The sequence below is a fragment of the Etheostoma cragini genome, chromosome 12, assembly GCF_013103735.1.
Source record: "Etheostoma cragini isolate CJK2018 chromosome 12, CSU_Ecrag_1.0, whole genome shotgun sequence".
NCBI classification, from domain to species: Eukaryota; Metazoa; Chordata; class Actinopteri; order Perciformes; family Percidae; genus Etheostoma; species Etheostoma cragini.
In genome coordinates, this window is record NC_048418.1 from 6,981,112 (window position 1) to 7,006,763 (window position 25,652).

Genomic DNA, 25,652 nt, shown 5'->3' on the forward strand with positions numbered 1-25,652 from the left:
TAGAAGTTAGACTTTATTATAACAAAAGGTTTCACTAGATGGCAGTAGGTGACCTAGAACTAATTCCCCCTTGCCATTCATGCATTTCCATGTATTGGTGGTCATTTGTGACCATAGGTAATGAAATTAGTAGAATTTATCAAGTAGTCTTTGCTTTACAGCCGACTGAAGACAATTTCAAAAATATCTTAGCAGAGTAGAGATTGGTAATGAACTAATGCAACAGGAGTGATTCTTGCCCATTTCCTGTCATTTACTTTCATTTGGCGTGGGTCAGAATCTTGATCAGCCTGCAATTTCCTCATGTTTTGACTGGGGCCTGGCCGTATCTGAAGTGGTTTCAACCATAACAAAATGAATTCCTTACTTGTTGTTTATGGATGGCGCCACCTAAGCCTACTTTAGCAAACGGTAAAGTCTGATCTGGACCATGGTTCTTCCAAGTACCATTAACTTCGATCTCGGGCAGATGAAGTCTACACATTGTGTTTAATCTCTTCCATGTGCGCTGCACTGACTTTCATGTTTTTGCTGGATGACGGAAGCTGTTTTTTACCCACATTTCTCCCTTGTTCCATGCTCAATTATGCATAGTAGCTTTCGAATCATATTCTCTGAAACAAACCACAATGTTGCTATTCACAGGGAGATCAACGCCAAAGATGAATGCGGGGGTGTGTTAAATGTTTCAAGATGTTAAAAACCACACAAAAATGTCAGGCTGAAGACACTGGTTGTACTCAGCACTATTCCTTCTTTCTCTCTGACTCAGAAATGCTACTCATCTTCACCACTGAACATCAGGATCCTGTGGAAACTCTTGCTTCATCCTGTCTGCCATGAGACCATGCCCAAGACTTTATACAGAACTACTCGGCATTAGGAAGTATGTAGTTTCTACTTACATGCCATGGGGCTTTATCTTGACCCTTTTGAGGACATACCCATGCATTTTCCTCTGGGTGAAAGAAAATGACTCCCTAATGAGATCATTCATTGATCTCATTCCCACCTGCCAGTTTCAGGGCTGTGAAAACTGTAAACATTCATAAGTGCTTGACTAATGAATTTCTCAAGAAAGTAATATTTTCATGATGAAGGTATTGGTATTGAGACATGTCAAAATGCATGCTTCAATTTGCATCAATTTATACACACACCCACAGCTGCCAAAAATCCAACAGATTTACTATGAGAGCTTGCTAATAAACACAGATCACTACCAGATGTCCCCCTCTCTCCTCGTCCCTCATTTTCTCCCTTCTTTCTTTTCCTTCACTCGCTCACTGCTTCTCCTCACAACGTTTCCTCCCTGAAACCGTGATCTCAGTGGAAAATCTGAGTCCGGGCCAGACCTTCCCTACAGTCCCACAGTTTGAACACACGCGCGCCAACGCACGCACGCGCGTACGTCCACATGAACCGTGCAACATCCACCCACATCAACACCGTGCCAAATGAACAGTACACACATACACAACTCTGCCTCCTTCCACGGTGGTGATCTGCACACCTGTAGCACACTAGATGGCAATGTTTCTCTTTCTGCTTCCGAGGACCCCCATCCCCCTCGCTTTTATGTTCGGGTCAGGTCTGGACGCCGAAGTGAACCAGATGTATTCAAACCCCGCCCACCCCGGCTTCCACAGAAATGAGAGATTTTTTATTCAGTACAAAATGCTTCCAAGATGTGTCAGCTGCTTTTCATTAAGTTTGCTGAAATTACTCCAGTGTGCATCTTTTCTCATCTTGCTTTGCTACATGGCACATAGGCCATTAGGTGTCATATGGGCCTACCTGTATGAGTGAAAAGCAAAGCTGCAAAACTGCAACGCTTTCTCTGATTTCTCATTATACATGTTCTGAAGTCATTAAAACACAATCAGTTTCTAGATGCACTCTCTTTCCTGAAAAGAAAACACAAAATCCGTGCACATTGGACCCTCCTTCACAGACAGCGTTTATTTATTTCTGTATACCCGCGTCCCTGTAGACCTTATAAGGAAGCAGGCATATCTAAAATTCTCTGTAAACCTTTGGCTCGTGTTCCTCCTAGTCTTTTCCTACTAATCGTCCCCAGAGAAAGCGCGTGAACCTATCCTCCTCCTTCTCCTCCCCCCCCCCCCCCCCCCCCTCACTGTGCGCTCTGGTCCTCATCTGCGCTCTCTGCCTCGCCTCGGACAAACTGCGGCGGAGCGCTGGATCACCAAAACTTTGCCCAATCGGTTTAAAGGTAACGATTTTGGAGACGGAGTGGTTCGGTTTTTGTCTTGTGCGGGTTTTGTGTGTATACCTTTTTTAGTTTTTTTGCAGTTTAACCATGGAGACTCTTAGAGCTCTCCTCGCGCTGCTGTGCGTTTTTCTGGCTGGAGCGCAAACGCAAACCCAAAGAAACATTTTTGCGGGTAAGTTTGCAAAAAAACATGTACTTTTCAAGAATGCCCGAGTAAGTATTGTTTATAGCACTATGTAGCATGTGAAGTGGTCTTTCTTTGTTTGAATGTGACTTGTCATATAAGCGATGCTTGCTGCAAGAGCTAGTCCAGATTTTAACGTTGGGTTGCACATATCCTGAAGTCTAACTAGCCTTACAAACCTGCAGCACGGATGCAATAACAACTGAAAGTAAGATCATATGGTGACAGTAGCCTAGCCCAACTTAGCAGGCATTTGTTTGGTTGTTCTAATTGGCTTGGGTAGTAAAAGTTGGATGTTATGGAGGCTAATGTTTACCAGTGTTGTGGATTCCAGAGTGATAAAGAACCAAAGCAAGTAATTGCGCCTTAGGCCTGCTTCCATGCCAAGGTGCTGTGCAACAGTGAGAATACAGATGTATATGCAGCCATGTTATGGGTGCAGGAAGTCACTACAGGCCTGCACCTGTCTATCTGGATAGATCAGGCAGATCAGCCCCATGACACCCTGTGTGACACAGGATGCTCCAAGCAGCATCATTTTGGCTCAATGTAGGCCTCCAGTGTTGTAGCAGTGATACCTGTCCTGACATCTCTTGTCTGATCCTAACCACATTTGGGATTTACTGTTTCATAAATACTTTCTTAAATAGATAATATTTGCTGACCGCAATCTTTGTTTTGTTTTGTGACCAGAATGTCCGGTGGACCTTTTCTTTGTACTGGATACATCTGAGAGTGTTGCCCTCAGACAGAAACCTCCCGATTATTATATTGACCAGCTTAAAAATTTCACCATTACCTTCATAGATGAACTGAAGGAAATGTAAGATGCACACACACACACACACACACACACACACACACACACACACACACACACACACAAGTGAAAGTCCTCCAATTTTACTTACAGAATTTACAAGATTGAGTGACCTCAATCTGGAATTAAATGCAGTACTTGGGTAAATGTACTTAGTTGTATTCCACCACATCCCACTTAACACCTCTATTTAAACAGGCAACACCGGTGTGACCGCACCCTGACGTGGAACTCAGGAGCACTGCACTACAGTGACGAAGTCAAACTTGTACGACAACTGAGTGACATGAGGACTGATCGCCAGGCCCTGAAGGCTGACATTGAAGGCATTGCCTACATTGGCAAGGGCACATATACTGACTGTGCCATCAAGAGGGGCCTTGCTGAGCTGCTCTCCAGGTAATGATAACACACGCATACACTTCATCAGATTAAGTAATGAGATGAGTGATAACATTTCCGAGTGTGTGTTTGTGTGTCTGCCTGTATGCAGTGGCTCCCACTACCACGACAACAAGTACATTGTGGTGGTGACTGATGGCCATCCTATCACTGGTTACAAAGAGCCATGTGGAGGTGTGCAGGAGGCTGCTAATGAAGCCAAGCAACACAGAGTTAAAGTGTTCGCCGTTGCCATCTCACCTGACCAAGAGGTAACACACACACACACACACACACACACACACACACTTACTTGTACTTAAATACTGGTAAGGACCCTCACGCTAAATTTAAAAGAATAAAGGGTTGAAGGTTGGTCGAGAAAAATCTATTTTCACAGTCAGTTTATTAATATAAATGGGTTGAACCATTTTGATAATTTCACATGTAGTTTTCTGTATTTGTGTTTTTTTTCAGTGGATTTCTTTAGAATCTGATGAAAGATGTGGGGTTGTGTGGTCACTGTCAACCAAATCTAAACAAACCACACAAACAGTTTTGATGATGCAGGTTATCACAGTGTTGTAGATAACCTGCTCCAAAAATATTTAGACATATTTTTTTGTGCATCTTAATCAGAGAATTACTTTAGGTTTGACAGAACACTTTTTCATTATGTTTCATTATGTCCTCAATACGTACTAGCCATATTTAATGCAAATTGAAAAAGTAATTGGTTTCTGTTCATACTAGCTGTGAAGTGATCCTTTCCTAGCACAACTCGTAAGTAAATTGCTCTGTGCAAAAAGTATGTTCAGAAACAAATTTGGTAAAGGATATGGAATTGTGTACTAAAAACACCATATCTTTGGAAAATACAACTTGATCTAGCTAACTCAAACTGATGAACACACAGCCTTAGCTTTAGCTGAACTTTGGAATGCATCTTTCTACAGAAATGATCCTTTAACCTTAAACTAATTCTACAATACAGGATGACCTAAATTTCAATGTGATGAGGGTAAATTTAAATCTAATCACTGGACGATGGATTTAACAAGCCTTTAGCAGGTTTGTTGATGTTCTACATGGAACTTTAACTGTCAATAAAATCTAATAGGTAATGTCTAATAGCAGAAGCTCTAGCAACAATATTTGCAGAAGCTAATTCGAATCCTCTAATAATGTCATAGAATTAATCTTTTGGTGCTCAGTCATGCCATTGTAGTTCTACTTCAAGCCATGTGATGATGATGTTTGTATCTCGTGTCTCACCAGGACACCAGGCTGTCAGTCATTGCCACAGACCCATCCTACAGACAGAACTTTACTGCTGCAGACGAGTCCAGATCCACCAAGTTAAAAACCATTCGGACCATCATCAATATGATCGTATGTATCATCCTCTCCTCTCCTCTCCTCTCCTCTCCTCTCCTCTCCTCTCCTCTCCTCTCCTCTCCTCTCCTCTCCTCTCCTTCTCTGCAAAACAGAATTCAACATTTGGATTTTGAACTAACTGTCTTTGTTTTGTTCCTTGTTTTCAGACGAACGAGACAAAGGATGCGGTAAGATGTAAATTTTTAGCTAAATGACATGTTTTTTTGTTTTATTAATCATTTTATTTTTTAACTGAAGCATCCCAACAGCAGAATGGTTTATGAGTTTGGCGGAAGCAACTTGAATTACGTTTTTTTATTATAGTGTATTGGCTAAAATACTGTGGCTTAAAATGTTTACAAACCAAATTTCTCGAAACAACGCTTGTTTCATTTTTGCTAGTAGAGTTGTTTATGTAGTGCAAGTGTGGTATGGCAACATAATCAGCCTTGAGAAGGGACAGCTGGAAAGAGTTGTATGCACAGTGCCTATCATTGGCCATGACCTTCCCTGTGTCTCCTCCACAAATGCCAGATGTATAAGACGCAAGACGCAGAAGGTGATTGCTGACTCTTCTCACCTTGCTAGCTCTCTCTTCCTTCGGAAGAAGATTCCAGATTTGAGATGTAGGACATCTTACTTTAGGAATAGCACATATCCGGAGGCTGTTCAATACTTGAACAATGACGCACAAACACTGGTAGCAGTACTAGTTAAGCAAGCATTAGCCCTTCAAGCACTTTAAATGTAGTTAAAGCACGAAGCAAAAGGCTCTTTCAAAACAGGAGTCTATATGTTTCATTGTATAAGTTTCATAAGTTGTTTTGCTGCTATTATTTTACATATTACATATGGGGGCAATATACTGTGTTAAAATGGCAATGAATTGAATTCATGCTCCGGAAACAAGGAGGGGTCAAGCAGGAACGCTACAGGAAGCAAACTGAGACTGCAGTGATATTCACTTTTCTATTTCCAACAACATCACTGCACTTATATCTTAAATACTGGACATATTGCCCAGCCCTACTGTCATCTGACAAGTGGTAAGACACAGAAAAGATAAGGACATACCATTGTGTTTTTTTTAAACTTTATTTATTCAGGGAAGGTTTATTGAGAGACAACAACGCCCTGATACAATTCACACAGTTGCACACATTCATACTTAGAAGCTGCCCAATACAACCACAGTCTGATCTGCTGGCCACTGAGCAGCTCCACTGGAGCGGTTTTTGAGATCTTGCTCAAGGGCAACTCAGTGGTAGTAATGAGGGAGAGACAAGCATGATTTGATGGGGTCACAATTCCTTTTTAGACTTATCGAGGAGAACCAATAATCGTATATATAGAGACAAAGATACAGTTTTCCTTCTTTAAGGTGTTCATGATCTTTCTTCTCTTTTGCCCCCCAGTGTTGCTCTTACGAATGCAATGTAAGTATGCCATTTTTTGTCTCATTGCCAACATAAACTCTTCTATGGATTTGTTTTTGAGAGTTTTTTCACTTTTTGTATTTCACTGTTTTGTCGGCAGGCTCCAGGAGGGAATCCAGGACAAAAAGGAGACATTGGCGCTAAGGTGTGAGGATAAAATATGAAGGGAAAAAAACATTGCATTCAGTTGCACTACAGATGGTTGTCAGGATAATGCAGCAAATGCACAGAACTGTACATACTTAACTTATCTTTTGTTCTGCCTTTCTACAGGGAGAAACAGGTAGACCAGGGATGCCAGGTGAAAAAGGAGATGTTGGTGACACGGTAGGTAACTTCAACCATCCTCCACCAACACCAACTCCATCCCCAACTTAGGAACAGACGTGCAAAACGACAAAACAATTATCACATGTCTTTGGATTTTCTCATGCAGGCTTGATGAAAGTGTCATTCAGATGTTCTAATATTTCTACCTTTATGTTACAGGGCAACGTTGGAGACCCTGGTCCTGTTGGTTATAGTGGAATGAAGGTAAAGTGCACTTAATTAATGGGTTCATATGGGAAAAACAATTGGAACAGGTGCTTTATTGGACTTTGTAATGGGTTAAACACATACAACCCTTTTACCAGTGTTAAATGTTCCTGGAAGGTTGGTGGAGGAAACATTTGCAAACATGAGCCTGAATGTTGTTGTTTTTCTATGTTGTCTTGCTTTTGATGATCACTGACTCTAGGTCACACTTCACCAACCTCGTCACTGATCCCTTTTACTGTGTGTAATGAGGATAATTCTGACGTGTTTGTTTCTGTTTCCAGGGAGACCGTGGTGGCAAAGGAGAAAAGGTATTAACAGAACACAAAAAATAAACAAAAAGTATACATAAACCAGATTCAGTATATTTTCCTGGATGACTGTACTGTATTATTCACGAAGTAACGTTGTGTGTGTTTTCTGCAGGGTGACAGAGGACACAAAGGCTACAAGGTGAGCTCTTCCTAACATATTTGATCTTTAGAGGATTGCTCTCCTATCTGTGATTGCTCTGAAAGCTTGAATTATTCTTCTATCACTTTAATTCTTTTTCACTCACTCTTTCAATCTTTTTTATCTCTTGCTAAATCTCAGGGCGACAAAGGTCAAAGTGGAAGGGATGGAATAGATGGACGCAAGGTGAGTTACAGACCTGAACATCAAAACAATACAACTCTGGTTATCTGTCTGTTCTTTGGTCGGTATGGGAATATGATTGTCTGGTTTTCCTCTTTAGGGTGAAGCGGGTTTCCCAGGTCTTGCTGGCTGTAAAGGATCTCCCGGATCGGACGTGAGTGGCACATCTCAAATATCAGAATAATCCCGCTGACTTGCATTTTGGCCTTGACTTCACTCACACCAATGTCACACATTTCAAACACTTTGAATCCCAATCAGATTGGAACAGACGACTAGACGTTAACACACACACAATGACATCAGGTTTGAGAACTGCAAATACACAGTTGTGTAAGTTTCAGGACATAAACCCTCTGTATATTTCTATTTTGCTGTGTTAAAGCGAGACGCTACAGGCAAAAACATTGTTTTTTATGCGTGATCCCCTAATATAATATCTTCAGTCTCTTTCCCACAATTCAGCCTAGGTGCAGAATTACAGCCACTAGAACCCTTCCCACAATGAGCTGTCCTAAGTATGTGCCATTTCTGAGTCTGTAGCTTTTAAGGGGTGGGCGGGGGGCAAGGTGGAGGCTCGGGGTGTGGCCTTGACCAACTGCCACTTTGCTCGTTTAAAAGCCATGATGTCTCTCTGTCATGGGTAGGCCAAATTGTCTGGGCGGGCAAAGCAGAGAAAGGGGAGGTGACCATGACCATTATGACCTCATAAGGGACCAGATTCCAGATCGGCCCATCTGAGCTTTCAGTTTCTAAAATGCAGAGCAGGATACTCAGGGCTCGGTGAATCATCATTTCTAGCCACTGAGGGACCATAGGCAGGTTGGAGGAACACATATTAATGTTAAAAAACCTAATAAATTGACATTTTCATGCCATGGGACCTTTAATTTACCAAAGAATTAACATCCGAGGCCTCTTTTACACAATTTTAACATAGTAATTTATAAAAAACTTGTAATACAAAAAACAACGGGACGATTCATGTTGACACCTTTTAGTAAAAATCTTTACCCTATTCACCCTTAGTGCCTTCTCTTAAACTACAGACAATCCGACAGGCCATTTCTATATCCATTTGAGGCTCAGCCACATAGTTTACGTTAAAAATTAGCCATTAGCCACAGTTGCATGTTTAGGAATGCCGCTACCATTTCAGCCCTGACGAACATCGCTTCCTGCATATGGATCCCCCTGGGCTAGCAGACCGGGGCACTCTTAATCACTGCTGCGTTTACATTCTCAGCTGTCAGATTGTTTAAATGAAGCCATATAGTCACACTGTAAACAAACACACACGCGTACATGTGCGTACACGCACGGCGGGTCTCCATGATTGAATGTTGTGGCTTCAGCTGCTTGTGATCATGCACTGAGACTGTCTCTCTGTGTTTTCTGCTTCCAGGGCCAGCAGGGAGAGCCTGGACCAAAGGGAGACCCTGGCCCTTATGGACAGAAAGGAGGAAAGGTAAGATATGAAAAAAACACTTGGGCTCTTGAAAATGTCAAATAGCATTTTTGGTGGTCTGTAATAAGACATTGTGTGCTTGTTTCAGGGAGATCCTGGAAGAGACGGGGAACCAGGAAGGCCTGGAAACTATGGCCCAATGGGACCTCCGGTAAATCATTGCAAAGGGAATGATGATGAGCGACAGATCTGTACCTACGTGTATCACACAAAGCAGAAAATATGATAAATGTGTAATAATCTGTGTTGTGACAGGGTGAGCCGGGCCCTCGCGGAAACAATGGGGACAAAGGAGAGCGCGGTGATGATGTAAGCAATGAAGCTCCTGACGACAGCACTATCATCAACTTGGTGATCTTTAACAGCTCATCTAAAACCCGGCTATTTGTTTGTGTTTCAGGGCCCACCTGGACAAGATGGAGGTCGCGGCGAGAGAGTAAATAGTATTAACATTAACCTTCAAATGAGTGTGTTTGGGTGTGACAGTTGCCAAAAATTATATGTTAACATCTTTAAAATCTTTTGTAGGGACAAGTTGGAGAGAAGGGCGAGTCAGGTTCCCGTGGAAACAGAGGTCCAAGAGGAGACCCGGTAAGTGATGATATGGACAAGGAGGAGGGAGGCAGTGTAGATTCCCACTCCTTCAGGGTCTGTTCGATGTCAGCACCTCCTCCCTAGAAATTCATGGGAAATTCAGTTTGGCTGTATTATGTCAACTGCAACCACACTGCCCTCAATAGAAAATACTGTTTTTATGAAGCAATTCCCCATGTACTCCCTACTACTACTATCTAACTCAGTTTAAAATTTGGCCCTGTCTGCTTCACTTGTCTATTGTTATTGCCATTAATGCCTTTAGCTTTATACATTTGTTCTTTTTCTTGCCAGGGGGAGCCAGGACCCCGAGGAGAGCAGGGGAGGGAGGGCTCATCTGGTCCCAACGGAGAGCCTGTAAGACAATCACACACATTGACAGTGCATAGATGCGCACACACACACACACACAGAAGCTGCTGTACCATTACATTACATTACATGTCATTTAGCTGACGCTTTTATCCAAAGTGACTTCCAATTAAGTGCTTCCAACCCTGAAGGTGCAAACTCCAGACAACAAGTGCAAGTATATTAAATTTTACTTTAAATAAGCAAAACCACAAAGAGCCGTATAAAAGTCTAGTTTCAAGAATTAAGTTTATATTTTTTTCTATCATCATCTGAGGTGCAGTTGGAATTGATGTGATTTCAGTCCTTGGCAGAAGATTTGTAGGCTTTTGGCCATCCTGATGTCAGTAGGGAGCTTGTTTAGGAGTTAGGACAACAAACAGTCTGGACTTTGATGAGTGATTAGTTCTCCCTCGCTGTGAGGGAGCAGCAAGTAGGTTGGTTGATGCAGAGCGCAGTGGGCGTGTTGGGGTACACGGCTTGGCCATGTCCTGGATGTATGCTGGGGCTGATCCTTTCCCGGCCCTTAATATAAGTACTAGTGTCTTAAAGCGGATGCAGGCAGCTACTTGTACCCAGTGAAGAGAGTAGAGGAGCGGTGTAGTGGGAGAGAACTTGGGGAGGTTGAAGACTAATTGAGCTTCTGCGTTCTGAATGAGCTGCATGGGGCTGATGGCACATGCAGGCCAGCCAATCAGGAGGGAGTTGCAGTAGTCCGAGACGCCTTCTGCGTTAGAAGGGGACGTATCCTTCTGTTAGCCTGTTGTCTAGAGTTACAGGAGCCGACACAGTCCCAAGTTCGAACCACCCACTTTTCTCCCTGGCAGCATCCCTTTTTTTCCAGTCAGTTCGGAGAACTTGCGCATGTTTCCTCATGTGCGCGCACGTGTGAGCGGTTGTGCATGTGCATCCATTCTTAAGGTTGAGGAGGAGTTCATTTAGCAGAAGCTTAAACAGAGGAGAATCTGGCTGGTGCCCCAGAGTGCTGCCCACTCCTCCATCTCTCCTCTCTTGTTCTCAGTTTTTACTCCTACTAGGAACATCAGCGCTCACTCTTTCCTCTCTGACTCAGTTCTTCTCTCCGTCTGCCCCAGCCAAAGCCTAAGTATGGTTTTCTCAAGAAGGCAGTGTAATAATAATAATACGTTACAAGATTTAGTTGTGGTAACCTTCGTGATGTCAGAACTTTCAATGGCTCTTTTGTGCTTTCTGCTGCGCCTCATCCGGGCTGAATGAACAGTAATGAACTGAGTAGTACAAAAAACATGGAATAACTGACATGGTGGGCCTACCTCATACTCTCAGGAAAAGCTCTATCCTTACATGCAGTAAAGGGATGCACATCATTTGCATTCATTAAACGAGCCATAGTGCTGCATACAGTAACATATTAGAATGGTTTTTAGTCAGTGTTGACTTAAAAATAAAGAAGCATACATCTTCTGTGTTAATGAGTCAAACGAGAAGAGCAATATTAATTTCAACTCTATGCATCCAGCTAGATGGGGCTGGTTTTCCAGACACTGTAAACAAAGTGTAAGCCTTGGACACAAGTGTAAATAAAAAAGTTCCCAAGTACTCTAAAACCTTTGCTATTTACAAATGTGACTTCACAGTGAGGACAGGCCTGGTGTGCTGCATGCAGCAGCTGGACCCAGCTGTTTGTCAGGAAAAAGTGCTAATTTGATAGCTAACTCTTTCTATTTTAATCAGACATATTTGAAGGTTAGTCAGGAGTACTTTTTCAATTCTGTCAGAGCTAACTTTAACACTTAACTTTTTGCTCATGTGTCGAGTCTTGGTGCTTAGCTAGGCTGACCATGTCTCAGTCTCAGCCGGGACTGCACTGAGATGACATTAGCTCTTTCTACAAGTGTTTAATCTAAAATGTTCAGTGCTTTGTTAACATATTAAAAATTGTCTGAAACTTCAATTTCAAAACAGGCTCATGGGAGGCTTTACTGCACGATGATAGCGGCAGATCTGTGGACAATTAACTCATTGAGTTGACCACTATTAACAAACATAGAAGTTATTATGATTTTGGCCATTTTGAATTTTGTTCCGGATAGTTTCTTTGTCAGCTAGCAAATAATGTTTTCATTTACTGTAGCATGTGAATATAACCATTTGGTTTTCTGCGTTGTAGGTTGTGTTGGTTCAAAATGGTTTCAAAGTCTTTTGTAATTTTTTTTCAGTGTTTTTTATTTGGTTGTTTTTGTTGTAGAGGTGGTTTAATGGTGGGTCATTAATGGGGTTGTTTTCCAGGGGGAGCCTGGCAGGCCTGGATCTCCTGGCTACAGAGGAGATGAAGGGGCACCTGGACCTGAAGTGAGTCTAACAGGACACACACACAAACACACAAACACACTCACACACAAATTTCTGTTTTAATCTGACCTCTTCTCACGTGTTGTAAAGTGGGCTCTACTTTCGTGCACCAATCAGGATTTAGCAAAGTTTGAATCAGAATCTGATGATAGTTGGTGGTTTTTTTTGTTCACTATTAATTCAATCTGATCCAACGCTCATGCCCATGAAGCAGATTAGTGTTGGAGTAATAAACACTTCATGAACAAAATTTAAGTTATTATCTCTTTATTAGTAATGCATTTGAAATGTCATGTAATAATGTAACTACTGTTAAACCCACAAGAAATAATACCTAACAATGTTGATTAGTGCTTGTTATGTTGTGAACACCAAATGTTATAGAGAAATAATGAAAATTTCAGGCTGCGTTTTCAGGGGCTTTAAGATTGGAAAGCTTAAAGCAGACAAGCTCAAACTCCAACTTTACAGCTCCATCTGTAACGCCACTGATTTAACTCCAAAACTCCATAAAAACGTGCCGTTTACTGTAACAGCTGCATTCAAAAAGCTGTTTTTATCATACATCCTGTATATTACATACATCATCGCACAATCTAGGCAAACGGATAACAACGGATTGAAATATATACCATTTTGTCTTGACAACATCCAAATGTTTTCAACACACATGGCATGTCCCATTTCATCTGTTTCTAATCTTATCATTCCTTTCATCTCCCAGGGACCCAAAGGGCCGAGAGGAATCAAAGGAGCTCCGGGAGACAGAGGCCAGCTGGGGGAGAGGGTGAGTGTGGGAGACAGATGTGTGCCATCCATCATATTCCCTGCCCTTTTTGTGTGCTTGTATGTATGCAGATGGATCTGTAAGTGTATCTCTTTCTTAATTTCAGGGAGAAGATGGTGCGCCAGGAAATGGCACTGCAGGTTGTCCTGGTTTCCAGGTAAGATTTTTCAGTAATTAATGCATGTAATTTATGATGCATTGTGCTCCATGTACATTTGTAGATTCTAAACATGTGTGTCTTTTTTAGGGTTATCCTGGGCCCCGCGGAGACCCTGGTGAGCCGGTGAGTTACCTTTCAAATTTCTATTTTAACCTTAACGTTTATTAGAAATCAGACTTTGGTCAGTCACCTGATATATTCTGGATGAATATAGTGCAGTTAGTTTTTAAGTTTAGTTTTTTTATCTATAGGACACTTTAAACTAAGCTAAATTATAAAAAAAATAGACCAGCCTACCTACTCTACATTTACACCTCAAGGCTGATTGTGATGTTTGAAATTCATTGCCAAAAGTGTGAAATCAATGGTCATGCTAATGCGCACTCTTGACCTTTAATAATAGTAAGAAGAAGAAGAAGAAGAAGAATTCATTACATTTATTTAGTGCTTTAATAGACACTCAAAGCGCTCAAACCCTTAAGCCCTTTGACATTTACTGTGACCTTCAGGGTGGCAATGGAACCCCTGGACCCAAAGGAGATGACGGGGATGCCGGAGATCCAGGCCCCGATGTAAGTGTCTGCCTCTGACTCCCCTCTCCTTTTTGCAGTTGTTCCTCACTGTTGATCTCATTTTATCTTTCCTCAATCCCTTCTTGGCTGAGAGCGCTGACAGGATGTGAGTCACATGTCTGGTTTTATGGGTGGATTTAGATATTTCTTTTTTTACTGGTCCCTTCAAACATGTATGAAATATATAATAATAGATTTCTTCTTTTCATTTCTGTCTTTCATTTTGTTTTTCTGCATTTGCATCTCACATACTTGATTCTTCTTTGTTAAACCCTTTATTTTGCTCTCACAATCTCCTGTTCTGCAGCTGGAAATATTTTCTTAATGTGTGTGTGTGTGTGTGTGTGTGTTTGTGCGTGCATGCGCACGTCTGTGTGTGTGTGTGTGTGCACGCGTCTTTCCATGGGGAAGAGGGGATTGAGCTGATGCAGCTGTGTATATGTCGTTGTCAAGGATACCAGGAAATGAGCAGAAACGATAAAGGGACTGCATCACTCATTTGGTGTGTGTGTGTGTGTGTGTGTGTGTGTGTGTGTGTGTGTATGTGTGTGTGTGTGTGTGTGTGTGTGTGTGTGTGTGTGTGTGTGTGTGTGTGTGTGTGTGTGTGTGTATTTGCACATGTTTTTCCTTCTCTCATCTGTACATCAGTGCACCCTGACCTCTTTTCTTCAAGAGGAGTGACACCCTGTAAGCTTTGCATTTACAGTGCCAGATCAGTTTACCACTCATCAAGAAGCAGGATTAGATACACCCCCTCCACTCAAGTATTATTCACTTAGTTTACCTTTTCCACATTTTGCTTGTCCTTGAGTAGTGACAGCAGTACAGGAAATAACCTCTGTAATTGATTTTACAGCAGTGTACATGATTATAAAGTGCCATATCACTCAACTCAAATCATGGAATCACGTCAGTTTTTGATGAAACAGTTTTGGAATCTCCACAAAATCTTCTTGATTTCAAAGTAGTGTTACTGGACGTTTGATTTGCACCATTGACTTTATCAAGTCTGGTTCTCCTACAGAAATATAAATAATCAACACCACGCCTCTATCAGTCTATAAACTCGTGATAAGATTAGAAACATGGTCGTCAGAAATATGTAAATGGACGCCCTTTGCTGCATGTCATTCCCCCTCTCTCGCCCCTGTCTTGTCTAAACTGTTCTATTTAATAGAGGCCTACAATGCAAAATAAAAATAATCTTTAAGAAAAGAAATATAAAGTAAATGGGAGGATACATACAAAAGCACCAGTTTAGTCCTCTAGTGAGTTCCACTTTCACATGTTCTTGATATGTTCTATTGAATGTGTCATTTTATTGGCAGCAACTTTGCTAAAAGTAAACGTTTGACAATTTGGGAAATACGCTTATTCACTCCCCTGCCAAGAATTAGTTGAGAAGCTTGACACCACTCTCATAGATATACACAGCTACAATCACCAGCTGGTTAGCTTAGCTTAGCATAAACACTGGAAACAGGCGACGCCAGCCTACCTGCACCTCTAAAGCTCACTAATCAAGACATTATGTCTTGTTTAATTCATTGAAAAAGTGTTCAAATAAAGAGTTATTTGACCAACTGTATTTTAGTCCAGGAGCAGTTAGCTCTAGCAAGGTTAGCCATTTCATCTTCTTTCCAGCCTTCATGGTAAGCTAACTTGACATGACATAAAATTGGTATCACCAATCTGCTTATCTAACTCTCGGCATGAAAAATAAGCGTATATCCCAAAATGTCAAACTATCACTAATCTTCCCTCTGATGCTGTTCCATTGGTCAGTCGATGACCTTGTCCGTTATAAAACCACATAATTCTGCGAGATGCCATCCTCTCATTGTAACAACGTATGCATTGCATTCCACTTATCCCCAGAGGCATTCATCCAACTCTTTTTTTGTCTTTTAAGAATGTTTATGTCCGTTTCTCTGAACAGTCGCCTGTTTTTTTTTCTCACATTTTACATTCAGCCATTTACTCTTTTCAGTACTCTTTTTGGACAGTACAGTGGAAAAAATAGTTGCCAGTTTGACTTGAAGTCATGCGACATCAAACTGTCTTAGGCCACTGGCTTCCTTGTGATTTGTGATTGACAGGATTTCTAATTTAAATTGTTTAAATATTTCACTCTGTGCAGGCATGAAACCTTCTCTGTTGCTTGCACTTTCTCTAGCCAGAGGGCAAAGGTGGGTGCAGACAGAAGTGTGACAAAAAAGATAGACAGACCTTTCGACTTGTTTACCTTTTTAGCTAACATACGTTGACATGGTAATATATATAACAAACAGTCACATCTGGCTGTATTGTCAAATGTGCCTCAAGGTCAGGGTGTGTGTGTGTGTGTGTGTGTAACACAACATGAATAAGGCCCATGTTCAGGACATTAGAGTGTTTGAAGTTGAGAATGTGCGGTAACCGGACCAGTGTGTGTATACGTGCATGTGTGTGGTTTTTTCAAGGCTGACAGCAACTATGCGTGCATGTGCGTGTGTGTGCGTGTGTGCGTGTGTGTGTGTGTGTGTGTGTGTGTGTGTTGAAGCCATGTGTTTGACATTACCTTCTCTCTTTGCCTCTCTTTCTCATTCATATCTGTCCAAATTGGTTCATATTGGTTGCCTAAATTGGTGAAGCCCATACCTAATGATTTCTTAACTGAGTTTTATTGTTGCATAAACTTAACTTGCTTTATTTTACAACATTAACTGTATACACGTTTAAAACTGCAACCTGTTACCTTAAATAGCAGTTAAAACAGTCATTTAATTACGCAATCAGGTTTCCCAGTCATATATTTAAAACACCCACTGTACAGTCATGTCAGCCATTTATGCCGTTAAATAGAACCCTCATATACAGTATGTTATTTTGAGAGTCATTGCAATCAACCTGTTCTGATTTTTAGATATGAGGGCGTGTTGTTTTTTTGATAAAGAGAATACATGCAGCTCTTTCTTTTAAAAGGTTCAATATTGTACATTAGTAAATACATTTTTAAAACAGCTGCTACCCTTGAATCTAGTCATGTTTGCAACCTATTTTGAAAGCTGTTTCATATCTCCATCGTGCATAATATTTGCTCTCAAATTGCAAGTTTGCATCAATTTGAAATTATGTGCAGCTGTACGTAGTCTTCCTTAAGCCAAGATGCCCACATTTCTTCAAAGTGTATAACAGTGTCTTTATTCTCCACACTTCGACAGTCTAATCCCACAGCGATCAGCAGTGGGTCAGAGTGCAGCAGCTGCAGGGGCTTTGGCCGCTCTCTCTCACTGCAGTTGCACTGGTGTGGCAGATGGTGAGCCACGCAGGACCAGACCTGGCCCAAATGAATCCTCTTAGACATTTCAAAGAATAAAAATCACTTTCTCTTAATGTGACATTATTTTCGGGTGGGGTATCTCAAGGCTCTATATTAGGACCATTACTTTTTTCACTGTATACATCCGTATATATGCTGATGACACCTAGATTTACTTTGCTTCCCACCAGGTTGTCCAGATTATTTCTCCAAATCAAGTGGTTTTTAACCACATAGCTGTTTGAAACCTTCTTCTGTCTGACCACAGACAACACATGAATGACATCCTCAAGCTTTTATCAGTTGTCCATTTTTAATCAGATGCAATGTTTTCATTCACACATTCCTTTTTAACAGATTATACTATTGCGTTGTTCTGTTTATGATGAACAAATTGCTGCTTTGTAGATACAAAACTCTTTGTGAATTATCACCCCCTTATTAGACAGAACTAGTTATTTATTACAGTAACCAATTATTCCAGTATTTGACATTTCTTTACATCACTTTTAAGTCCTTTAAATATAGAAATACCAAGCCATATTTAATGGACTGAACAAAATCTAACAAATTGTACTGCAGCCTGATAATGGCTAACTGTCTTTGAAAACATTTTTAGTTGACCCCCGGATGTAATATCTGCAGATACACTCATGATGCAAAAGATGAGAAGAGAAGCAGCACATGCACACAGATGGGCTGCAGTCATATGAAGTCAAATTATCCCCAGGCTGTGATGGAGGTTTACAACAGTAGATCCTTAACATGGATACCCTGTAACACATTGTAGTATAGTTGTATAACTATAAAAAATATTTTCATCCGTACGAAAGAGGTATGGGACTCTCTCAATCTTCTCTAATTTTTTATTGCAGAACAACCAACCAGGACCTGCTGGACCTAAAGGGGCCAAAGGTCACAGAGGACCTGAGGGCAATCCGGTAAGAATAGCATTGAGCCACTGCATGAGCTAACTGCGGGTTTGTCTGCATGTGCAAGCACGTTGAGACACTGGAGGATCGCTGTCCACACATGTAAAGTAGATCCCTCCCTCCAAACCATTGACCAACTCTCACATTCAAACATTGTTCTTTGGTAAATACCTAAAATGGAAATTTTAGCTCAATTGAAAATAACATTTTAATTTAATATATTTATAAAGCCACTGATTTTATTTTAAATTTAAATTTTATTTTAATAGTTTTTGAACAACACTTGTTACCCTTGTTGGTTTTTGTCTTTTAATGATATTTGTATTTTGCAGAGAAATACAGAATATCACCAGACCTTAGATAAATTGTGCTAACAAGAACAAAGCAAACCCCAGCGCTGTGTATTTCCTCACATGTAGGCTGCGACTGTGTCCATACAAATCCGGTACCTAGGCTAAGGTTAGCTAATCTTACTACTCAACATAACATCAAATAAATTGCAAATTGCATCCCTTAGTTTGGCTCATAGGTAGTTGGAAAGATAATATTATTCCATTTCCCTTGTTAACAACTGGTAAGTGGAAGCTTGTGGTGTTGGATCATGTGAAAAGATGAACGAAGATCTAAATATAACAGTGTGCATAAAGACATGTTCTCCAAGGCAGAGTCATCAAACTCTACCCTTTCACATTTTTCCCACTTTCTGTCTCTCCTCCTACTCTTCCTACTCCTTTTTTTCTCCTTCCTCTCCGCCTTCACCTCGGACTTGTTTCTCTCCTGTATATTTCTGTATGAAAAGTTTGCGTCATGTGTTCTCAGGAAAATTCCCTTGTCTACAATTAACGGTCGTCTCTCTTTCCCTCTCTCTCTTTGTCACAGAAAAGAATGCTCTTAAACTGAGTTTAATGTCTGTTAAAACAAAACAGATGGTTTTCCTGCAGCCCGGTGAACCCAAAACAAAATTCTGTGGCAATGATCTTTTGGAAGATTCGCATGTTGTTGCAGAAAGATAGCAGTGCACACAAATGTGTGGGTGTGGTTCTGGGTTCGGTGACTGAGAGATTCTGGTTTGCAGTGAAAGGCTAGATTGCTTTTCCAAAGAATTCCCTCCTTTTTTGTCAGTTGAAATAAAAAAATAAAAAGAGTCTTTCAGTACTTGCTCTGTACAGAGTCACATGAGATAAACTTTTGTCTGGCCAGTTTTTTTTTTTTACAGATAAACACATCTATCAGGGGGTTGATTCTCACTCATTCTTTCTTTCCCTTCAGGGACCTCCTGGGCCTCCTGGACCACCAGGAACTGATGTGAGTATTAAAAGAATGAATACTTTCCATTTAATGTCGACACTCACCGTCATTTTCGCCCCAGGACAGTTTTGCTAAGCACCACAGACTTTATTTCACCTTGAGGCTGCGCTAGTTTTGATTCTGAAACTGATACTGTATGTTCAGTCCAAAGCCACACATTCAATTTCCTGAAAACAAAAAAACGTAGCCTTTTACATACCAGTCCTGTGAGTAAAGGATCACCATTGTCATGTTTTATTTTTTATTCTAGAGCAACTTGAAACAGTCAAATCTACATATTGTAGTTATGTAATGTGATTTAACAATGCATGGCTGTACCGTACCTCCACCTCTCTCTTCAGGAATGTGAAATTCTGGATATCATCATGAAGCTCTGCTGTAAGTTAACCTTGTACAACATGTTTGCATGCTGAAATACACACTCACAGAAATGAATCTATATTTATTTCATGTTAAACACTTTGCCGTTTCAATTCAGTGTTTCATTAGCCAAACATGCAATGAAATCCTGAAGAATGTGAGGGTTACGCAGGTTATGTTGTGTTAATTTACTTTCATTTGTGTTTTTTTCCATCCTCTCCTAATTACATCTCAGCTTGTTGTGGTAAGTTGTGCTCAATCTAAAACCAAGTCATCATAATTGTTTCTGGTGCTTTATGGTTTATTGTGAACCTCTGTGATTTTGTTCATGTGTCTCTCCAGAGTGCAAGTGTGCCGCTATGGACCTGGCATTTGTTGTGGACAGCTCAGAGAGTATCGGTGCCACAAACTTTGCGCTCGCCAAAGACTTTATCATCAGAGTCATAGACAGACTGACAAAAGACCAGCAACTCAAGGTAATGTCCAGTCTTTATTCATATTGGGTTTGGACATTTGACTTCACTGTATTTCATAATCATCTATCTTTGCCGATCCTCTTAAGGATAACCAGCATTTGACCTTTGTGGAATGGGTTGTTTATAAAAAACGACACCAGAAATGTTTTCAGAGATGTTTGGAAATGCTGTCCTGAAAACAGACCTCAAAATAGAAATTGTGAATGAAAGATATACTCAGGTTTTGGAACTTGCTTTTATGTCTCTCCAGTGACTCTCCTCTTCCAGTGTGGATATAATTAGTCAGGATGGGTGGGACGCAGAAATGTTGACAGAGGAAAACACATGCTCGTAGATATAAAACTCAGACCAAAACACACAGTCACCATGCAATGCTTTTCTTTCCAGTTTGCAGGTAATGACTCTGGGTTGAGCGTAGTCCAGTACAGTGGATCGGAAGCCCAAGAAATTGTCAAGCTGGGCAAGGGGATTGATAACCTCCTCGCATTTAAAGAGTGAGTTCAAATGCAATGAAGTCTGTGTTTTCATATTGCTATAAGTGCATAACCCTCTCCAAGAAAAAACACTGCAGTTGCAACATGTTCAACAGCTTGGAAAAAAAAAGGAGCTTTGTCAAAAGTGCTTTGCAACAACTCTCAAGTGGCCTTTTAACACATTTGTGTATTTATTGTGTTTATAATGAACAGTAAATTTTGGGAAATGCACAATTTGGGGGTTTTCTCATGGACTGTATAAAATATGCACGCAGTCTCATTGACCTCCCAGCTAATCCAAAATTGGTCAAAAAAGATGGAGCGTGGATAGAGCTGTGGCGGGCCGAATGAAGCGTAGAGTCTATGCTTGCCTATTGTGACGGTAGTCCACTTTTCAGTCAAAGCAGAACACCCTTAATTAGGTTATGCAACTTAAAGCCTGAACATAATTTAAACTGGTGAGTTATAAAAAAAACAAAAAAAGAAACGTTCACCCCCTGTTCAATTGTCATGAAAAGGAAACTTAGCTTTTGAGTCCCAAACTATTTCTGTACCAGGCTGTAAACATGTTTCATTCTACTGTAAAGGGCATTTTAACTTGGAGGACTATGGGGATTGACTCCCTTTCGTAGCAAGCTTCCAGTGGCCACTCAAGGAACCGCAGTTTGTGGCTGGATTTTTCAGCACCAGAGGTTTCCCGTTGTTTTTTCTTTAAATATGAAATGATATGGTAATTTTAGTATAGCCGGGTAAAGGTATCAAACCACCTGTTAAATGGCACCAGAAGGTGCGCCTGGGGAGCTCACCTGGTTGAGCATGCGTCCCATGCATAGAGGTTCAGTCCTTGTCGTAGCGGCCACGGTTCAGTTCCAACCTGCGGCCCTTTGCTGCATGTCATCCACGTCTCTTTCCCACTTGACCGACTTAATCTTTCCCAATAAAAATGGCAACAAAAACCAAAAATTTATATTTAAAAAAGAAAATACAGAAAACTTCATCAACTCTGTTAAAAATGTTCTGTGTCCAACACACATTTTGAATGCTTCCCACACCCATGATTGAAATGATTGGTAACAAGCTTAATGGCTAACAAAATGCTACATGTATGACAACTGTAGGCATAGTTTCATCTTGACCAAGAGTAACTATTTGCCTTACTCCCGTGTTTGCGCTAAGCTAGGCTTCAACACAATCCAGATTTATGTAACTCTAATGGATGCTGAAATACATATCCATTGCCTCATTTGTGGCAGAGCAACAATGTTTACATATACTGTATGTTTGAGTTTTTGTCCTACATTTTCTTAAATAGCCATTGATTTGATTGTGTGTGTGTGTGTGTGTGTGTGCGTGCGTTTGTGCATACAGGAAAGTGCGAAATTTAAAGTGGCTGGCTGAGGCCACGTACACAGGCGAGGCCCTTGGCTTTACTCTGAAGAACACGATCGTTGAAATGACTCATGATAACAAAGTCGTTATCGTCCTCACGGACGGACGTTCTGATATTTCAAGGGATACGATTCCTCTCAGTGTACTCTGTGGTAAAGATCTCCGGGTGAGTACAATACACTTTGATAGACAGTAAACGCCTGTGCCACTCCTAGACACTTTAACTGAAATAATGGAAAGTAGCCGCGAAACTGAAAACCTAGTTTCTCTTCTCCAGGTTGGCGGTTTAGGAGTGAAGGACTACTCAGGCCGTGAGCCCAACAACGAGCAGCTTGGGGAATTGGTTTGTAAGAATGACCCCAAACCAGGCTTTTCTTTTGTCCTCGACAACTACGCAGAGCTGTTAGATGACTCCTTCCTGCAGAACCTCACATCCAGAATCTGTCAAGGTGAACACAAACAACACACAGAAGTGCACACACACTCACACACACATCACTGATAATGTTCATGTTAACATTTTTGAACCAACCCCAAATAAACTGAGTTTTTACCCCTGCTTTTCTCTCATTCAGAAAAGAGGTGCCCAGACTACAAATGTCCCAGTAAGACTGTTTTCTTTGTCAATTATAATAGTTTCACATTTGATTGGACCGTGGTTAACTTATTTTGATATTTACCTTATCTAATGCTGTTAACCCAGTTGGCCAGTTAACAGGATTGTTTTCCTTTCTCACATGCTGTCTGTAGGTTGCACAGTAAATGAGAGTTGACATTAAACATAACAAAAATCCAACAAATTAAACTATATGAAGTGAATTGAAAATTGTATAATTGCTTTTTTGGCTTGCACCTTCCAGTATGTCATCTACAGAATCCCTGAAAACAGCTGTTAATCCAATGTATTTGGTGTGTTTCAGTCTCTTTCTCTGAAAGTGCCGATATTTTGGTGATGATGGACAGCTCGGCCAGTGTGGGCCAGAAGAATTTTCAAACAAGCAAGGCTTTTGTCCACCGCTTGGCTGAGCGTTTCCTGACTAGCGAGAAGAAGCGCGGTGCCACTGTCAACGTGGCTGTGGGCCAGTACAGCCGAAGCGCCAAAATGGAGCAGGGGCTAACTACCAATTTGACCCTGCTGTCTCGTCAAATTGAAAACGCGACCTTCCAAAATGACGGCACCAACGTTTTAGAGGCCATGGAATTTGCCATGAAGAATTTACGTGGACGTGGGGATGCATCAGGAGGCAAGAAGAAGCTGGTGCTATTCTCTGACGGCAGGTCTCAGGCCGTCACCGAGCCCCAGCTGGAGAAGCGCGTTCGTGAGGTGGCGGATGCCAGGGTGGAGCTCTTTGTCATCTCCGTTGGCAGCCAAGTCAATGAGGCCAACCTGCGCACGTTGGTGAGCCGGGGGCGGCGGGACGACCTCACCTATGCCCAGCGGCATCTGTTCCGTGTCCCAGATTACGCCTCGCTGCTCCGCGGGGTTTTCCACCAAACCGTCTCCCGCAGGGTGTCCATCCCCTGAGGGAGGGACAACAGGACCAACACGCTTTTTATTTTTAGTCCCAGTATGAATATTCAGTCTCACTCATTTACCATACACTGTGTTTGAGTAAAAAAAGTTTTTTTGAAAGTCTTACAATATAACGAATCATTGTGGGGCGCGTTATTATGCAACCCGCGTAACTTCTAGGAAAGGCGCGCCCTACGAAGCAGCTTGATTGGTTGCAGTTAGGCAATAACCTTGAGTTAAGGTTAGGATAGCTGATTGGTCAAGGGATGGACCATAACAAACGCCTGGCTAACAGTAGTGTTTAAATGCTATTGAAGGACAGGCCTTTCCTAGAAGTTGCATGGGTTCCATAATTATGCTTGTGTGGCAGACAAATGGAAGTGTCTTAATGAGATTCCATGAGACCCTATTACCCTGAGTTGAGTCTCCATTAGATAATATCCCAAATGATGGTGCTGATCTACACAATTTTAGAGTGTTAGAGCTTGTTTGAAGGAATTGCTGCCTGGCAGGCAAAGTTCAGGGTACAAAAGTCCCATTTCAAAGGGGGTTGCTTCAGAACTGGAAAACCGTCAGTCATGGCCACAGCTAAACTACATTTCTAGCTTTTAAATGCATTGAGTGGATTTCTCCTCAGGTATTCTGCATTACTTTCAGCTAGTGTGTTACTTAAATTCAATAGTTTGGTTTGAAAATGGCTACACTCTCCTGTATTTCCAGGACTAGAGCTCCTTCCATTCAAAGGATTTGTGTTTAGGGTTTAATGTGGATTCATTTTGTAGCTCTTACCACTCTTTAGAGTGGTGTTGGATTTGTGGTGTCACAATTTTACAACGTAAGTAAGCCAACTGCAACTGTGAATTGAAAACATAATAATTATTTGGCGAGTACTTCTGGAACCTAAATAATTGTTAACCTGGAAGGCTGGCGCATGATTGGCCAGTCATCCTTATTTTAGGTTTTGCCCCTACAGTATAAAACATATTGAAAAGGTCAGTTGGAAAAGCTAACTTAGTAAAAACTCCAACCCAACATCACTTGAAAGCCGGACTTAGCATTTGTTATTTTGCCCGAGTGTGTGCATCTGTATGAGTGAGAGTGTGAGCACCTCAGTGTCAACATCAATTACATGTATATGTGTGTAGAGGTGATGTTTTATGTGGAGCCCGGCGATTATTCCAAAAACAGCTGTGCTGGGGTCACCGGTTTAAATCACAGAATGACAGAAACCTGTTCTTTGTTTTCTGCACAGCAGAGAAGCCTCTATCACACACACACACAAACACACACACACACACACACCTTTGTGCTTCATTATTGGGGTAGGAAAACATCCTGGTTGAATGCTGAAAAAAAGACACCTAATGGGACTTAGCCCCTCACATACACATACACACAGAAAACAGTGTGTACCTTTTTTAGATCCCCTTAGCTGTAAATTCCACACCTTCAGTTTTTTTTTTTCGTGAGTGGCGCAGAGTTGCTGTACTGTTACTATCCGTGGTGCTATTAGTCTGTGTGTCAGCCTCTACCCATGTTGTTAAAAAGAAATGTTCACCTGAGAAACAAAACTTAAGTAGTGTTGTAAGATCTCCTTCAATAAAGGTTGCTACACCAAATTGTCTCAGCTGGCTTTTGTACACACAAAAAGAATTGAAATCTGTGGCTTTCAAAGCCAGTATACAAAGATCCATTTTCATATGTTGAAACTGAAATATCCCGCTAAAGATTCTCCTAATGTAATCTTAGCCCAATACCAATATGGTGCTGGGGATAGCAACCCTCTTGTACTTTGGTGATCCCCTGGCTTTCCATCAAGTCAAAAAAAGTATTACTTTGTGTTTAATGCTAATTAGCAAATGTTAGCAAGATAACATGCTAAACTAAGATAGTGGACTTAACTGTACCTTAACATCAGTATTTTAGCATTGTCCTAGCATTGTGTACATGTTAACATACTGACATTGTGTTCACACGTTGCGTCTGAATGTTTTAACCATTAATAATAATAAATACATAATACAGCCTTTCAA

General features: G+C 41.2%; 1 protein-coding gene across 1 annotated transcript; it reads left to right on the top strand.

Annotated features, from left to right (window-relative positions):
- The first annotated feature begins 1,999 nt into the window (after positions 1-1,999).
- Positions 2,000-24,836, top strand: col6a1 (collagen, type VI, alpha 1). Its single transcript, XM_034888041.1, has 35 exons — positions 2,000-2,405; positions 3,111-3,240; positions 3,436-3,636; positions 3,731-3,890; positions 4,897-5,010; positions 5,163-5,183; positions 6,411-6,431; positions 6,532-6,576; positions 6,705-6,758; positions 6,921-6,965; positions 7,253-7,279; positions 7,395-7,421; positions 7,563-7,607; positions 7,705-7,758; positions 9,010-9,072; positions 9,161-9,223; positions 9,328-9,381; positions 9,473-9,508; positions 9,601-9,663; positions 9,961-10,023; positions 12,286-12,348; positions 13,073-13,135; positions 13,242-13,292; positions 13,383-13,418; positions 13,805-13,867; positions 18,044-18,109; positions 19,370-19,405; positions 19,750-19,786; positions 20,004-20,012; positions 20,111-20,244; positions 20,632-20,738; positions 22,086-22,272; positions 22,384-22,555; positions 22,682-22,711; positions 23,027-24,836. The coding sequence occupies exons 1-35, from the start codon at positions 2,321-2,323 to the stop codon at positions 23,629-23,631; spliced, it is 3,030 nt and encodes a 1,009-aa protein (XP_034743932.1). The 5' UTR covers positions 2,000-2,320; the 3' UTR covers positions 23,632-24,836.
- The last annotated feature ends 816 nt before the right edge of the window (positions 24,837-25,652 follow it).